At 37.6% G+C, this 19,092-nt stretch overlaps 1 protein-coding gene across 1 annotated transcript in view; it reads right to left on the bottom strand.

The window, feature by feature from the left end:
• Positions 1-19,092, bottom strand: part of DCDC1 (doublecortin domain containing 1) — a 392,270-nt gene that overhangs the window by 364,207 nt on the left and 8,971 nt on the right. Inside the window, exons 2-4 of the mRNA XM_087433962.1 lie at positions 11,553-11,822; positions 10,179-10,335; positions 9,539-9,701 (exon numbers count right to left, since the gene is read on the bottom strand). Of these exons, the coding sequence (XP_087290088.1) occupies positions 9,539-9,701; positions 10,179-10,335; positions 11,553-11,822 (590 nt within the window). The remainder of the gene's footprint in view (positions 1-9,538; positions 9,702-10,178; positions 10,336-11,552; positions 11,823-19,092) is intronic.

The following is a 19,092-nucleotide window of genomic DNA, read 5'->3' as shown; positions in this document are numbered from 1 at the left end:
GAGAACATAATCCAGGTAGAGGAAATGATATAGGTGAATGCCCAGAGTCATGTGACAATATGACGGAGCACTGGGAGGAGACGGAACACAGAGCGGCCAGAGATGGAGCAAGGAAGGCAGGGAGTAGCCAGATCAGAGCCTTGTGCACGATGCTGAGAAGACTCACACCTCTCAAAGCAGGGCATTCCATCTTTTGGACAGGGGCAACTACTAGAAAAATCTTCCTTACATTAAGGCAAAATCTATTTCCCCATGAAACAAAGCCATTGAGACAAGTAAGGAAATGGACACCATGTCTCAAAAAGTGGGCCACGAACCTCCCACACAAGACCCCCTGGAGAACCAGGGGGTTACCTCATGGTTACCAACAGCAGGTGATTCTTCTGTACATCACAGTTCCAGGGACATACACCTTCATATGAAGAATATGGTTGAGGGCTGACGGCCAGGGTAAGCATTATTACATCCAGAGGTGAGACGAAATGTAGAATCTGATTCTTCCACACCAGCACAGAGAACCTGAGGATGCTCAGCAAAGACCCAATTAGGTTTTAGCCTTGAGGAGGAAGAGCACTAACCCCAGAGGTGGGAGTGGGTGGAATGAGGGGTAATCAAATGGGGAGGGGACTGTCAGGTATGTGGGGCAGGGAGCCAGGCCGAGCACTAAAACAAGAAACTTAGGGCCGTCTAAATCCACTTTGAACTTCTAGGAAAACATACTAGCCATAGCTCACAACTGCCTTCTACACCTCTGTCTTGCCTTGACTTTCTCATCTCAAAACCCCACATCTCAGGGATGAGGCTATCTGGTACTTTTGTGGGAATTAGAAAACAGCACCCCCCTTGGTGGAACTGGAAAAGATGGAGTCTAGCCCTACAGGCCCTGAGCTGTGCACAACAGTGAGCGGTGGCCCCGAACCTTCCCAGAGGTCACACCAGCTCCTCTTTCTTATGTCCTTACTTTCAATAATAGTTAATAAGCACCTACTGAGTGCAAGGTGCTGTGAGAAATATAAAGGGAAGCGTTCAATGAAGAAGAGAGCCTCCACTACCACCACCACCACCATGACTAAAAAAAAATATTGAGGGAAGAGAATGGGTAAGAAAGGGCATTCCTGAGAGGACGGATAGGTTCCTGGGAGAATCATTTATCTCAGCACTCCACTTCTGACCATTGTCTGGTCTCAGACAATCATTAGCATAACCATCAGCCTCTCTGCACTGTAATTATTCTTGGGCTGGCTTACTCTGGCTCCCTGCCAAACGGGAACATTCACAAATCTGCATATGAATTTGAGGTAGGGGATTTTTCATAGACTCCTCCTAAATGTCCACTCACTGTTTGCAGCCAAGCAGCCTGCTCTACTGAGGTCTTTCCCTCTCCCTCACTGCCGCTTCCTTGGGACATGGATGTTTCACCAAGGCATCTATTTCATTTGGTCCTTCATTCAACCACTGAACATTTATCGAGCATCTATTAAGTGCCAGGCCCTGTGCTGGAAAATGATGGTGAATAAGGCAGCCATGGTTTCTGCCCTAAGCGAACCTGGTCTAGAGGGGACGACAGACATTTATTTCACCAGTAGTTATAAACCTTACAATTATAAAAGGGGACACTGAGAATGCAGTGGGAGCTTCCCAGAGAGTAGGACCACATACATTGCCTACCTGTGCATGAATCTCAACAGCAGGAACCTTGGAGTCCCCGTTGGAGAGTTCTTGAATCTCTACCTTGTTGACAGTACTCTCAGCAAAGTCTCTGTCTCTACACACCCAACTATCAAAGAAGGGGTCCTAATCTCGCCTTGTCACCTCATCCTTCCTTTACACTTGCTAGCTACACCGAATGGGTTCCAAAGCAGTCAGCCCTATCCCAGTCTTCCTCTCCTCAGGCACTTTTCTCCAGAAAGTTAAGAGCCCTCTGAGGAAGGATGGAGTAGGGGCTGCACTCTAGTGAAGTTCTAAAGCTTAACGTAATCTTGGAAAACACTTCTGCCAAAGGCCAGACCCCAGGTGCTGGGGGATTGCCAGGTGCCCTTGACTATTCACACACTTACTCTCCGGCAGCACTCAGAGAATGTTATGCCCCAACCATACGTTATATTTGATTTTGAAGAATCCACACCCTGTTTTATTTTCATGGTTTGGTTTATAACCAAACATGAAAAAGATAAAGCACTTTCTAGCCTGCTTTAGAAGGTCCATCTACAATATCATTACATTTCCTCAGTCTATTTCAAAAAAGCCAGTGCCCGTCATAAAATTAAATAAATCTGGTGCTCCCCACATTGTGATTTTCCATTTTGCAAATACCAAGGCAATACTGCCTTCTTCTGTCACCAGAATAAAAGTAGCAAATTTGAACTTCAAATCCATGAGCTTATTAAAAATCTTCTTATTTGTAAAAATTCATTCTCTTGTAGTTGGGCAATAAACTTGAAAACACGCTAGTGCGCTGTCAAGTAGGTATAGATAATGACATTAAATATGAACAAGCACATCGTTTCATGGGTGCAAGATAAGTTTATAAAATACAAATGCTCTGACAGTAAGAAAACATACTGCTATATTCAATTATATCATCTGCTCAAAATACAATTGCTTCTATGTTTGGTAAATAGATTAAATCCAGGTCACATTCCTGTGTGCAACTGAGTTTCTGGTCACTCCCTTTTCTCTAAATACTTGCGTTCTTTGTTTCTGCATGTTCTTAAGTGTCATCATTTATCGCTATAGGCATGATGGCTATATTTAACTAATAATGACAGTGGTTGTCATTAGATTTTAACTCAGTAACACTAGTCTGACATATCATTTGAAGTATGTCTTCAATTTAAATCTGATTGAAATCACAAACATTCCATCTATTGTGCCAATCAAAATGTCACCCTTTCCCTCAACTTTTCTATGAACTTTCTTGAGATAAGTTATGGCAGCTTAAGTTATGGCTAGCCTTGGGTCATAAACATATTTTTAAATATGACTCTTGGAATAGAGCAGAGCAAGGCCACTCTAGGCTCCTTTTACAAAAGGACTTGATTGTGATTTACACTTCAGAAAAAATTCTCAAGGCAAAAAGCACAATATAGTGAGAGTTCAAAGGCTGTTATTCAGATTCCCATATCATGCAGTTTACACAAGTGCTCGGCAGGCATTTTAATTTGGTTGTATGTATTTTTTTTTTTTTTTAGATGAGGAAGATTGTCCCTGACCTAACATCTGTACCACACTTCCTCTACTTTGTATATGGGATGCCACCACAGCACGGCTTGATGAGCCGTGTGTAGGTCTACACCCAGGATCCGAACCTGTGAACCCCCAGCCCCCAAAGCAGAGCTTGCAAAATTAACCACTATGCCACCGGGCTGGCCCCTGCTTGTAGGTATTTTAAGCTCGGACCCAGCAAATACTTTGGTACTTGTGACAGCTTGTATGAAAAGCTGGTGGAAATCCAATGTTGTAGACACCTATTATATATGGCAGGCTTCTCCATACATCACCTTATTCACTCCTTCTAATAACGCGATGAGGTGTACACTATTAGGCTCGATTTACAGGCGAGAAAACGGAGGCCTAGAGAGGTGAAGTGACTTGCCCAGGTTCACACTGCAGTTTGTTCCCCTGGCAGTGATGAAAGTAGAAAAATGTTGTTGTCTCTCCTAACAGATGTCTGAAAGCTTCGAAAACGGTTGAGAGGCAAACCCCTCTGACTGAGTAACTGTAGAATGTACAAGGGAACAGGTAGGGCAGGCAGACAGTTGCCTAAAAGATTTGATTTAAAAGTTACTGCGAATGACCGCTTCACTTTCCAAATTCCTTCCTCTTGCTTCCCTGACATCATCACTCTTATGATATCACCCTTTTTATCTCCTGTGTAACACTTCCCACCATCAGTAATGCCTCATTTAGTTCTCTGTAGGTTTATTGTCTGCCGCTCCTCCCACCTCACTAGAACCTGAGTTCCAGGCACACTGCCCTGTTCACACCAGATCCTTAACGGCCCACACCCATGCCTGGAACATCGTGCGGACCCAATAAATATTAGTCGAGGGAATGACTGAATGAACGCATGGTCTCTCTTTAACTTTTCTTTACCTCCCACACGCTCTCTTAGCTCCAGTCAGGGAGATATTCTCTCTGTCCACCCTTACCCATGGAGCAAACAACTTGAGGTGAGAAAGACAATATTTATAACCCTTTCGAGTTAATATCCTAATGAGAATTAAAATTTATCAGATTTCTTTGCAGCTGTGACAGAAAGACCTTATCCAAACCCTTAAGGTCAGATGTGATTCGGTAAATAGAAACTTTTGGATTTCAAAAAAGTTCATATGGCACATATATCCTAATGGTGTATATATCATATATTATGTAACATGCCCAGCAAGGTCTAGGGTAGCAGCCCATAATCAAAGACATTAATTCTTTTTCAACAAAACAATGGATTAGTTATACTAAATAAGGTTCTGCTACCAAATGAGTTATGAAAAAATTGTTTGGAATTTTCTGCAATTTTGGATTTTGGAATTGCATATAAGGAATTATAGACTTGTAGCACTAACTCAGGGGTTGTGAAGAGTAAATATAATACACTGAAAGCACATAACTAAGTGAATGACATGCAGAAAGTACTCAAATTATCAGGACAGTTATAGGTTTGCAGTCATCTTTAGTAAACAAGTGTAGCCTCTGTGTACATATATAATTCAACAACTCATGAATATGTGAAGAATTTAGATGTTTCTCAATGATTTGATATTGATGGTACAAGGAGCTGCTGCCACACACATGCTCTAGATTTTCTTGTTAGCTAACGACATTTTTTGCGGGGTCCATCTCTTGCAATTGTTTTCAGATTCACACCTATTTATACAGTAAGGACACTCTACACACTCATTTATAGGTTTAAAACTTTTGGAATAGGGAAATACATAAAATATATGCCTATAGTTTTACCCTCACTTGTAGAATAGATAAAAGAATCATGTGCTCAGAAGAAAGTGAGTTTTTTCTCTATATATGTCATTTTCCTGCTTTTGAGTACATGCATCTAAGTGCAAGATAAGATGGACTGACAAATAATCTCTCCCAATACATATACTATTCAAAACTATGATAACAGGGAATTTGGAAAAGCCCATCCTAACTCCTGCTACCTGAATTAAGTAATGGTCACCCTACAGGTGAGCATCACGAGTCCCAGTATTAGCTTTAGCAGGACTAAAGCAGCCATTGGTGTAAGCAGCACTGCAGCGTTGCCTTGAGATCCAGCAGCAAGGATAGCAAAGTGTGATATGATGTGGGTAGCGGGTCACTTCTTCGAACTTGTGCTTTTAACACAACCATTTAAAAATCAACAAATTCAGGAGACATATAATGGAAAAGAATATAATGCATGAAACCAGGTTCATTAAACTAATGCATTTTTTGAAAAACAAAATATGACAGAACATTTCATTATTGACGCAGATATGAGAAAAAGTGTTATGCTGCTATTTAGAATGTGTCTTGTGTGTCATGGAATTGAAATATTTCCAAATCATCAATAATTAAAATGATGAGAATCCACCATTTCACTGACATTTACTTCTACATGAAAAGATGGCCTATTTTAAATGTGCTCACACATATTCTTGTCAATCACAAGCTGTCACAGCAAATTACTTCATTTTGTGGATCACGTGGCAGTTAGCAGAAAATCTCTAGGTTTAAATTTAGATCTTAGGTGTAGTATCAAGAACTCTTCATGAATTTTTTCTGTGACTACATCTTCACAATACAGTATATGAAAGATGTAAAATCTTATTCATAGTACTTGGATTTCACTTCTGGTTAACAAAACTATGGACTGAAATGAATCACTGTAAATGATAACTCCGAAAGCCAAATAACAGAATATGATATATAGGAAAGAAAGGAAATATAAAACTAAAACAATTTTAGGACAATCAGAACTCCATACAATGGAACTTGAACCTAATGAATTAGGTCCAAACAGCTTTTTTTCCTCATCTTCTTTAAGACATTTAAGCAACTGCAGGGCACGAGCCAGTTCTTACGCCAGGTTTGCATTGCCTACAGCTCCTAGCAGTTACAAAGGAGCCGAACTCTTACAAACCTCAGGAATGTAATATAAGAATTTTTACTCTGCCACCATTAAGCAGAAGATTCAGGAAATTGTGAATAAAACCTAAACTGCATGCCCATGAATCTGAAAACTTTTCAAAAATGCCTTTTCAAACAATTCATTAATTACATCTTCACAATTCTAGCAGAATCATTAATAAATTTCAGAATCTTCAAATGCCAGAATTAAAAGACCTAGTAAGACAGTTGATCTTCATCAACAGTCTTTATAAAAAATATTTCTATTTTTCCCATACACAATTAATCTTTCTGCTTAGGCATTCAACTTCAAAATGTATGAATTATTCTAACATTGCATTTCAACAGGGAATGCTTCATGTCAGTCTTGACCTTGGCCTGACCTCTATATGAAAGCTTTGTGTTTTGAGGTATGTGATGAATAGCTCTCTGGCTTTCTATTAAATCCACTGCCACTGGTTGTCAACAGTGACTCTCCAAAGGGGTAGTAAAGTAGTTAAAAAATCAGAGATGTTCTGTGGGTCTTTTTCTATCTTAGTAAATCTGGAAATACTTCTAAGGCAATTTTCACTATGTATACTGCTTTTCCAAAGAATAAGAAAAGAGTGAAGTATGGAAATATAATTGCCAAAATATACATAGACTTATTTGGCCTTCCTGTGCCAAAAATAAAGTAAACTTTCCTTTGGAGGACCCATTGGATTTACATTGTTGAACAGTGTTCTCAGTTTGAAGGATTTACATATAATTTATTGACCCAATTTAAGCTCCTTAAAGACCAGGACTTCTATCCCTATGTCAAGACTACACACATAGTAGATACTTAATAAATATTTATTGGTTTAAATTTGGATTGAATTGAATTAAATTGGATTTGAAATCAGAGATGAAAGAATAACGATAAAAAAGAAATCAGACTATGAGCCCCTTTTTTCACCTGTCTCTGATCTGGCCCAGTACCTGGCACATAGTAGGCTCTCAGTGAATGTTCGCTGAATGAATGAAAATCAGTATATGAAAATAATGACCAGTTCCTGACTCTAATGCCTGTTGGTTAGTTGTATATAAAATATTCATGCTCATTTAGAAAGATACAACAGTAAAACCCAATTTACCTTTTTACCTTTAGAATGTTCAATTTTCCACCTTCTGAGAATGCCTCCTTACTCTAAATTTATCTACCATCTGCAGAGCTATTCATACATGTTTGATTTTTATGGTACACTCATGACAACAAGTTGGCAAATTATTGGTTACCAGGTAATTTTAACCTGATTTCAAAAAGTATATGTGAATATGTGGGTGATACATAGATATACATATATATATATATATATATATATCTGAAATCTCCCCACACTCCTCTCAAATTATCTAAATCAAGTTAAAGATTACCATATATATACATATATATAATATTTATTCACATTTATATTCTTAATGTTTTGAAAGAAGCCAAGTATCAGTTTTCAGGCTTACAGGCTTATCTATGGGTTTAACTTAGACGAGCGGCTTTCTCTCCATTATACTTATCCTAAGCCTTTTTAATGGACATGTGATATGCTAGTCTGTGTCCAAGCTCACCTACAATTTCTTTTCTCAACAGACAAGGCACATCTGCCACCTGCTCTACTCCGTGTCCCAGCAACAACTGTCGAGCAGCATAAAGATTGATTATCAGTCAAAAACCATTGCACAACACCAGATTTTGGTGGGTTAAGCTTGCTGATCCAGCAAGAGATGGTGTGAAATTTTCAGGAGTGTGTGCCAACATTTTGGTGCTAAGAGAACAGCAGTGCATGTCATAGTGAAATACAGCCAAAGATATGCAGACAAAGCAGAGAAGTTTTTTGTTCTGGGCTTGGCTTTAAAAAGGATAAAAGAGAAAACAAAAAGTAGGGGGAAATTAGTTTGTACATTTAAAAATCATCCACCAAGCTTAGTCATGTGTGTAACGTAATTTTGGGCATACACGTCCAGGAGATTTTCTAAGAAGCTTAGCTATAAATAATTTTTATATATCTCCTCTATAATACCATTATCAAATAAAAGGCAAGTATTTCTTATTAATAAAAATAATTAAGAATCTTAAGGCAGCATTTATTACATATATATCTGAAAATAAAAAAGTCACAGAAATATTTACCCACAAACACTCATGCTTTTATGCAAACAGATGATTCAATGAATACAAAATATTTTAAAGTTAAAGCAAAATTTGAAAACTATATGGGTCTACAATATTGCACAGGTAATTTTTACTGAGTATGTAGCAACAAGTTGCTTTACAAAGACCAAATTACCTAAAACTTTCTATGGAATTCAAGAAATTATTTATTTCCTGGTGATCAAGTATTATCGGAGATAGAAAGCCTAGTATCATTTTATATAATAACGTTAACAGAGGAAGAGTTTTCATCACCTCATTTGTAATGAACTCCAGAATTACCTTTCTTCTGCTTATGCAACTACTGCCTAGACTTGCCTTTGGTTCACCAGCCTTATAGCAGCTGCAGAGGAAAATACTTCTAATAAAGTATAAAGGCATAGGGGAGTCCAGCAGTCAGACACACTGAATCTGTATGGCAGAGTCCTTATGTCACTTAGATGTGATCACCATACACAGCACTTGGTAACAGACGTCGGGTATGACACGGTTGGAGGAATATTCTTAGATAGTGGTACTTTTATTTTCTCTTAAAATGCATTCTTTCCCACTGAAGAAAGAAAAATGTTTGGTTTTTTTATTTTAAAAAATCTCCACATTTCTGAAATGTTAGAAACAATACACTTTTTAAAAAGACCTTACCTGAAAATATGTCTAAAATATATTTATTTATATTTTGCATATATAATTAATATTATGTATATATAAAAAATATACATATACACATTTCAAGTTAAAAAAAAGTCAAGCTGCAGCATTTAACCTCATGAAAAATTTTATTAGGAAAATCACACATATATATAAAAATTATATGTTCATTACTGGCCACATTTTCATAATTATGTCAATGCCATCTGAAAAAAAGACTAAGAGTGTAAATGAATAAATGATACTTGAAACTTTGAACTATTTTCTGAGAGAATAAGCCTAATGAATTATGTCTGTTGGGTGTCACAGAAACTAAACAGTGAATTCAATAATCTCTGATTTAATTTATTATATTTTCACCATTTAACCTCCTGCAGGCTCCCTAATGTCTATTCAGATCTATATTAAATTAAGCATCAATGCTAATGAAGGGCAATAAACGTGGCTGTCAGTGGATTTTTCTTTCATTAAGCACATTATCCTCTTACTGAGCTGTAAATGCGTAAACATTAGTTTTGTTAAACCATGCAAAAAAGACAGGATGAAAATCATTTTTCAATTGCACCCCTTAAGCAACTTACTGTGTGTGGGGGTAGGGTATTTTTTTTTCCTTTTTACCTTTAATTTTTTTGAATGGATCTGAAAACGGCTCGCCCGCTGAAACATAAACGTCGGCATCACGGGGTATGTCTTCAGGCTTGAGGGCTTCAGAGCCGTCTGCCAAGAACACTCGTCGCGCGGCCACGCGCAGCTTCAGCTTCTGCGTGCACTCCTCCAGCAGCTGGAAACACCAAGAGGTAAGAGACAGTGATCCACGGCAGAGCAACATATTTCCACCAAACAAAAGGTGCTAACCATCAGAACAGAAACCCACTGAGTCACTTGCCAACCTAAGTAACTCAAGTAATTCCACCAATATGGTTATTTTCTAGCAGTTGAAAATACATAAATAAAAGGTAAATCACAGCACTGAGAAAATCTAATGATTGTCTAATTTTAGTCCTTAAATGTTCTGTCAGTTTAATAACTCTACAAGATAAAAGTCATTGTATCTGTTTAATTAAATATAATATTTATATATTGATAAAAAAGGAAAGGAAGGAAATGCCTATGAGATCTATGTATATATAAGCAATTTACAGATGCAGACTACTAAAAAGATAATTTTAACACAATAAATGTCCTCTTTCTCATTTTTTATATTATAAAGAGAATAAGAGAAGAAACAAAGCACTGAAAACTTCTGAACACTAGTTACCAAGGTGATGGTTGGTACAGTAACTTTGGCAAAGACTGTTCTAGATCCATTTTTGTAAGCTGTTACTTGAATCACTCTGGGTTGAAGTTTGTGTCTTTGAGATAATCCATGCCAATTTTGGGCCGACTGAAATTTTAAAGAAGAGAACTCTGCAACTCTGAAGAAAAAACACAAAAAATGGGTGCATGTTAATTAGCAAAAAGATTTAAATAAATATTATTCTGGATATATTTTACTGATATAAGTCCTAATGATTGTTCCTAAGTATTCCTCAAAAAAGCTTTTTACGGGATAAGATTGTCCATATCTACTTAAATATTTTTAAAAAATTAATATAGGATAAGTTTGCCTAAACTGTTCATATATTTAAAATATATATCTCAGAATAACTCATTTTTATCATTTTACTTATAAAACATCACAACACTCAATTTTTTAAATTACATATACATATATATATAAATGCTATGTTCTGATAGAGAGCTAAAAATAGTAATATGGTTTTAACATCATGAAATAGTAAATGGCTAAGATTTTCCCTTTAGTTTTCATGTTTATCAAAGTTCTTTGATTTTTAAAAAAGATTTGAAATTCAAATAGATTATAACTAAATTTTTATTCTAAAGTTAGTGGCAATTGCTTTCATTTCAGATTGTTTGGGAGTGGTACAAGAAGATTTCTCAGTTTTGCCTTCAGTCAAAACCAGTTTCGAACCTTATGATTTTTTCTGCAAAGGTTCCTGGTAAAAGACTAATGTGTCCATTTCTTACCTGGGAGCTCTGACTGACCCTGCTCATTCTCAAGGCCACAGGAGCAAAGTAAACATGTTAAAGCAAAAACTTTAGGTGAACTAAAATCACAATATATCCACCTATTCAAACATATGAAAATAATGGGAGTATCAGTTTCTCGGTTTGATTTCTGTTTTTACCAACATTTTCTTCTATCCATAAACTCTTAGGTCAACAGTTTATGATAACAATCTTGATGTGAAAACATATACACAAAATGGTTTTATAATAAGTTCATTTCAATTAGATTTTCTTTCGAAATATTGGTTAAATAACAAAAGTATTTCTATTTTTAAACACATATCCAGTAAGCAAAGATATTTCATGGTCTAGCCTGATTCTGCTTCAAATATTCTTCTCAGAATTTCAGATTTTCCCAGTTGAAGTGTATCTCATGTTTTCCACGTAATTAGTAACATTCTACTCTAGTGGTTTCAAAGAAAATAAATAAACAAAACAAAACCAGAATAAAACCCTAGAGATGTGTTACGTTTGAATTGAATCAATTGAATCCTTATAAATTCTGCCCACAGGAAAGAGCTTCAACTGTCGGTGAGAAAGAACAGAGAAGAGCTTTGATTACCTCAGTTGACCCACTGGAGCACTGACAGGTCTGTTTCTCTTGGATGCTGATACAAAACAAGAATTGTTTTTACTGTTTGATTTGTAGCTATCTAGGTCTGATGTTTCATCCTGGCTGTGATCTGACACTGTTTGATGTGTGGAGCAATCTTGAAGTCCTGACCCTTCTGATACTGCTGCTGAATGTAAAAGTCTGTTGGGGCCAAACTGAGGCTGCAAATAATCTTCAGTACTTTTAATAACTGCTTTTGCCTGGGATGACGTACACCCCCTGAAAGAAATAATGCATGAAATAATACAGTGAATTGTCTTGTAATCACTTATTAACAACTACCACATAATAATTAGTTGTGTGCACTTAGCCATTATTTTGTTTAATCCTTACAATATCCCTTGGAAATGGGTGCTATTTTTATCCCCATTTTACAGATTTAAGAAATTGTGGCTCAGAAAGGCGAATTAACTTGCCCAAGCTCACATAATAGGCAAATTGGACAGGGTGGGAAATTGAACCCAAACCTGCCCTAAAATAAAACCCACATTAATAACCATCAGGATTAATTGCTTTACTTAATTAAACTAAAGAAGAAAGCTTGTGTAATGCTTGAAACAATGTAAGTAAAATTTTTAAGTTTTTAGATTCATTTATTAAACACTAGCATTCTGCTAAGTATTAGGAAATAGAAAAATTAAAGAGATGTGTCTCCTACTCTCAGGAAACTTGCCAACTATCCCCTAATAAAGAGAGAATATATGTTAAATAAACTGCTTAGAACTATGGATGTGTATTAACTTTAAATGCACAAAGAATTCCTGGAGGGCAAGCTTAGTGTGGCTGGAATAAAGTTGGTCAGGCTTCGCAGCAGACCAGGGACTAGGTGACTAACTCATCCATTTTGCTCGGGACTGGTCTGGCTTTGGCACTGAAAGTCACACATTCCAAGAACTCCCTCAGTCTTGGGCAAACGGGGACAGTTGGTCACCCTACCTGGTATTTAAGCTAGAGGAGTAGTATTGAGATTGTCAACAAAAATATCTGGTATATAAGAATTTAGTTAGAAAAGCTTTATTGCAAACAGGGGAGACACAGCGCAGCCTGCAGAACAAATCAGAAGTACACTCCAGGGAGGGCATGGGAGGGAAGAGCTTACAAAGGCAAAAACCCCACAGACCACAGGGATTGTTTCAAGAGCCCTCTCATTCATTGGTTCCCCTATAGCTTCGGAGGTTCTAAAATCAGCTATATCAGAATCTTCTGGCCATCCATCAGGAAGGAACACTCAGTTTCAGGTGCAAGTCGTGTTTTTCCTGAGAACAGAGTACGTGACGGCACCTCGGTCCTGGCACAGCTGCTTGACTCTGTTTTGTTTTAGGTCCCAGTCAGCCACAAAGAATTCATCTTGGCTTTCTCTTTTAGGGGGTCCCCTATCTCTTGTTTTAATTCCATAAGATGAACTATGATGTTCGAACAGGGGACCATATGACCTGGGACGATCTGTAAATACCATGTTAGGAAGGCAGAATATGTACCAAGTTTGCTGGTATGATAAAATGAAAGGCTTGACATATTTGAGAATATTAAGCTGTGTGATGATTAGGCATAGAGGATAGTCAGTTTCCAAATCGGCCTCTTTCCAGTTTCCTAGTTGAATAGTTCTTATCCATCATATAATATAACCCCTTCACCTACTCAATTACAAAATATAGTACACTTAGTATGGAAGCTCGTCACAGACAGCCCTTCCTCCAAATTTTTTCTCATCCACAAATGTCATTATAATCATAATTATTTCTTCTGGCCTGCCCTCTATGTGTTCACAGTGTGTAAAATGGTTGATGCCTTCCTCTGAAAGAATGAAAGGTAGTCACATGCCACAGAGAAAATGGATGGTTAAGTGAGAGTTGACGCAGTGGGTCAACGGCACTAAAACACTGGGATGCAAGCAGTCGTATTTTGTTCTTGTTGTTGTCATCACATGTTTCTATCCGAGTCTGCCCTGGCCTGAGCACAGCACTGGGGAGAGGAGGGGCCTTTCCTACTCTCTGAGGATCCACCCAGGTTCAGAACTGAGGCAAACAGCGTCTTCAATGCATCACTGGGCTTTAGCTTGGGCAGAGATAGGACCTCCCTTCAGACCACCTGAACTACTCAGATTTTTTTTTTTTTTGAGGTCATATTGGCTTGTAATATTGTGTAAATTTCAGGTGTACATTATTATATATTTCAGTTTCTGTATAGACTGCATCGCATTCACCATCAACAGTCTAGTTTTCATCTGTCACCATTTATATGTGCCCCTTTATCCCTTTCACTCTCCCCCCATCCCCTTCCCCTCTGGTAACCACTGATCTGTTCTCTTTATCCATGTGTTTGTTTATTTTCCATATATGAGTGAAATCATATAGTATTTGTCTCTCTGTCTGACTTATTTCGCTTAGCATAACACCCTCAAGGTCCATCCACGTTGTCGCAAAAGGCACGATTTTGTCTTTTCTTATGGCTGAGTAGTATTCCATTGTATATATACACCACATCTTCTTTATCCAATCATCAGTCGGTGGGCACTTGGGTTGCTTTCACATCTTGGCTATAGTGAATAATGCTGTGATGAACATAGGGATGCAAAAATCTCTTTGAATTGTTGATTTCATGTTCTTTGGATAAGTACCCAAAAGTGAGATAGCTGGATCATATGGTATTTCCATCTTTAATTTTTTGGGAAATCTCCATAGTGTTTTCCACAGTGGTTGCACCAGTTTGCATTCTCACCAGCAGCATATGAGGGTTTCCTTTTCTCCATATCATCTCCAACACTTATTATTTCTTGTCTTGTTAATTATAGGCATTCTGATGGGTGTGAGGTGATACCTCATTGTAGTTTTGATTTGCATTTCCCTAACAATTAGTGATGTTGAACATCTTTTCATGTGCCTGTTGGCCATCTGTATATCTTCTTCGGAAAAATGTCTGTTCATATCCTCTGCCCATTTTTTGATTGTGTTGTTCATTTTTCTGTTGTTGAGTTGCATGAGTTCTTTATATATTTTGGAAATTAACCCCTAGACAGATGTATGATTTGCAAATATTTTCTCCCAGTTGGTGGGTTGTCTTTTCATTTTGTTCATGGTTTCCTTTCCCTTGCAGAAGCTCTTTAGTCTGATTTAGTCCCATTTGTTTATTTTTTCTTTTGTTTCTCTTGCCTGAGTAGACATGGTATTTGAATAGATACTGCTAAGACTGATGTCAAAAAGTGTACAGCCTATATTTTTTTCTAAGAGTTTTATGGTCTCAGGTCTTACCTTCAAGTCTTTAATCTATTTTGACTTAATTTTTGTGTGTGGTGTAAGATAATGGTCCACTTTCATTCTTTTGCACGTGGCTGTCCAGCTTTCCCAACACATTTATTATACGACAAATCTACAGTAATCAAAACAGCATGGTACTGGCAGAAAAACAGACACACGGATGGAACAGAATTGAGAGCCCAGAAATAAACCCACACATCTATAGACAGCTAATCTTTGACAAAGGAGCCACGAACATACAGTGGAGAAAGGAAAGTCTCTTCAATCAGTGCTGAACTACTCAGATTTTGATAGCAGTGGTAAGTGGTGGCATGTGGCAGCAGTTGTGTCACAGCAGCAGTGCCTCTGCAGCAACAGCAGTGGAGCTGCACATGGTCACCAAGCTCTTCAACCCAGGGAAGAGCAGCCGAGAGGGAAGATCTGTGGGTCTCATAACAGTTCCCAGGGCCCAGAAACAACTACCTGGAAAGCGAATTCTCACGTAAAGAAAGAAAGGGAATTCTCTACTGAAATGCACAATGGGTGTCTTTCGTTTTTAATGAATGCATTTTGTTTATTGTCAAATATTTTTACAAATATACTAATGATTTTATGTAAAATTTATTATTCCACCACCACAAAGCAAAAGGTTATTATTTTTTCTATATTCCAAAGTTTCAGCCGTATCATACCTTTAAATCAATATTTTGCTTTTTTTACTTAACACTGTTTTACAACCATTTTTCAGACTGCTATATGGTCTTTATAGACTTGACCGGAATGTAATATTTTATCAAGTATATTTTGCCTTCCTCAACCTAGTCACATAGGGGTTATCTATTGTTTTCGTCTGATGGCATATCTTCCTCCTGCCTTCTGGTAACAGCACTTAACATTCTTTTGGGGAAGTCTCCATCACCACCCCTCCCAACTCCATATGATTATGGCAGAGTTAGGACAATAAATTATACGAGATTTATGTGTTAAATGGTAAAAAGAATAAAATTAAACTATATGGTTCTATCATATATTTATTTATTATCTGCTTTTTCTCTAGTCATTTATATATAAAAGGGGAGAAAGGGTAGTTTTCATGTGAAAAAGTCGCTATCGGCCCACCATCAGTAGTCTTCAGCTGTGATTTATTTTATCAACGTTGATGACAGGTTTGCACTAGTTCTTACACACTATCGAACTTTTCTTTCTTATAACAATTGATGTTTTTCCTAGTCATTGGGTGTGTGAGAGGATGATGACAGAACTTGCAAAGCTAACTTGTCCCACATGGGAATTAAACCCACACACTTCGTTTGTTAAATTAATGCTGGAAATGGGGGTGTTAGGATCATTCAGCTTTTGAGGAACAGACAGGCATTTGGGTTTCAGGTGATGGAGCTTATTACCAGGATACATTGCAAGTTATAAAAGGAAATAAAACCACTCCAGCAGGGCACAAAGAGATTTAGAAGACCGGTCATTGCCCTCCAGGATGTACTACTGACTTAACAACAACTCTAGTAGACTGCCACATTTTTTGACTCAGCAACCTCATCTCTCCTTCTGTGTCTCCCTGCTTCATCTTCCTACATCATTATTGCCCTCCTCCTCTCTCCTTATGGCTTCTGCTAACTTCCCCGCGTGTCTCCCCATTTCTATACCACACTACTTTCTGCAGACTCTGTCTATATGACTCGCATTCAATTCTCCCCAAAGTTTAATTTCATCACTACCCAGCATAGGACACCCCTGTTGGGTAGAACTCGAAAGCTAGGCAACCTCATAAGCCACTGGCAAGCCTGTGGATGGGAAAGTACCCACCAGTGGCCCAAAAAACTCTGGGTAGGACAGCAGGATAATAAGGTACAGAGGAGATAGAGTAAGACAGGCTCTCAAATCCCTCCCCAAAGAGGAAAACACGACTGGCAGGAGATTTGCATGGCCTAGTTAGTAGACTGAGACAAGCAGACACTTATATTGACTTATTGAAAAGTACTCACTAAAATACATCACATAATTGAAATCCTACCAAATGTGTTTAAATTTAACAACTACTCAAAGGCTGTTCTGATTCTTCTGATTATTTTAATATTAGTCATTCACTTCTAATCACAGAGAAACACAGAATGTAATATTGAGATTGTAAGTCCAGTCTCTGGACCATCTGGCCCAATAGTTTGTTGTCAGTGTTGGCCCAAAGGTATGTGGGTTGCACAGTAGGATTGTCCTCCTTGATGCCAACCATCAGGGTGAGCAAATAACTGCCAGTGTGATAATTCCATCATAATACAGGACTTGATTCTCCCTCAAAATCCTCCCCATTTATTTTCTGCGAGTCCCCAGGATCGTGCATTATAAATTCCTAAAAGTGCCTCCTAAGTCCCTATAAAAATCTGTTGGTGAGAGTCAGCTATTTCGTCTCACCACCTCACTGCTGCCACTGCCAATCACAAGAACAAAGAGGTGCAAACGAAGGTGCAGCCTCGTAGTGTTCCCGAAGATGCCAGTGCTTAGGATGCCAGAACAGTGCGGAGGTAGGGAGAAGAGACACCTCTCCAACCCTATTCCATACTAAGTCACCTGGACCCTGAAGCAGCTCAGTTGTAGGCGGAGTTCCAAGGAGTCGTCCTTGAAAGCTTCCATCAGCTTTTAGCCCTTACCCGCTCAATTACAGGGACTCTAACCCAGTCCACAGGCCAGACAAGGAATAAATGATATACCCTCCATATTGATAATAGTAACAATATTAATAGCTAATGCCCACATAGCAGTTATTGTGACAGTCACTGTTCTAAGCCCTTTATTTATATCTACATTTAATCCTCCCAATAGCCCCCCATTATTTTCCCACTTTTACAGATGAGTAAACTGAGGCCTTGAGTAACTTGCCAAAGGTCATACAGCAGGCAGGTATCAGAGACAGGATTCAAATCCAGGTAGTTTGGCTCCACAATCTCTGTGCTTAACCATCATTCTAGAATATTATTCCCATTAACCCTAAAACTTTTGGACTTTCCATTAGTTAGAAAATTGAAGTTCCTATTCAAAAGAGTTCAGGAAAACAGCTACAACAAGCAAAACTGAAATTTAGAATACAGGAGGGCAATGGGGAGTCAAAGGAAGTAGTTGTATATTAGCAGCAGTGAACCAGTAGTGCTCTTTAGCTAATGTAGCTCTAATTCTAGATTGTATTTGTCACCATAAATGTAGTCTCCTTATTTTTCTTTCTTTCTCTTGTTTCTCTCAATCTTTTTTCTTTGAAAGATACTTTTTCTCCCTCTGCAAAAATCTCTTAGAAATTCCATGACATTCAGATTCATTAAAATGAACTTCCCTCCACCTCCAGATTTATATACATCTTTACGTAGTTATCGTCCTCCCAAAGACAGTTTTTGCCTTTTGAGAATTTAGCTTGTTTATATTTAATACATATTCACATAGTTATCTCCTTCACTAAGACAGTTTTTGTCTTTTAATGGACAATTTAGCCTGAACCTTATGATCTGTTTTCTATTCTTCCTATCTGTTCTAGGTTCCTTTTCATTCCTTTCTTGTTTTCTCTTGAATTAAATAATAATTTTTTATTATTTCATTTTCCCTTCTATTAGGTTGTATGCCATATATTGTTTAACCTTATTTTTAGTGGAAACACTAGATATTACAATATGAATCCTTATTAAATTTTAATATAAATCACTAATTTATTACTTTCCAGACAACGCAAGAACCTTAGAATATATCATATCCATTTATTGCTGCTTCCTTGGGCTGGTGATCAATACTTTTTTATTCCTTCTTTCATGGATAAGCATAGTTATCTTTCATGGCTCCTGGTTTTATGCAGGGAACTCAGCTCTAAAATTCTGCCTTGCATGGGCTTGCAGCTTTATTTCCTGTGCTTCTTATGAATTACTAATTACATAAATTTTACACTATAATTTCTTTTAAATCTACATTTTGTTATAGCTGTCTTTTATAAAATTCAATAAGTTGTATGGCAGTTTTCTTGGACTTTGGTTTTCCCAACTGATACTGAATTTAGTTTAGTGCTATGGTCACTTTTATTTATTGGCTCATCTGTAGTCTCCACGAATGGGTATAGGAATTCCATGTGGATTCCTAAACTGATTGTTTTAGGAAATGGTCCTTCATCCTAAAAAATAACCTTGCTTTGTCCTTACTTACTATTGAGACTTTCTACCACATTCTGGAACCTGGGCTAATTTTATAACAGATTTTCTTTTTAACATTTCTATGTT

The sequence above is a fragment of the Ceratotherium simum genome, chromosome 7 (genome assembly GCF_057802395.1).
Source record: "Ceratotherium simum simum isolate JZ-2026a chromosome 7, ASM5780239v1, whole genome shotgun sequence".
Classification (NCBI taxonomy): Eukaryota; Metazoa; Chordata; class Mammalia; order Perissodactyla; family Rhinocerotidae; genus Ceratotherium; species Ceratotherium simum.
This window is presented reverse-complemented; position numbering and strand designations above follow the sequence as displayed.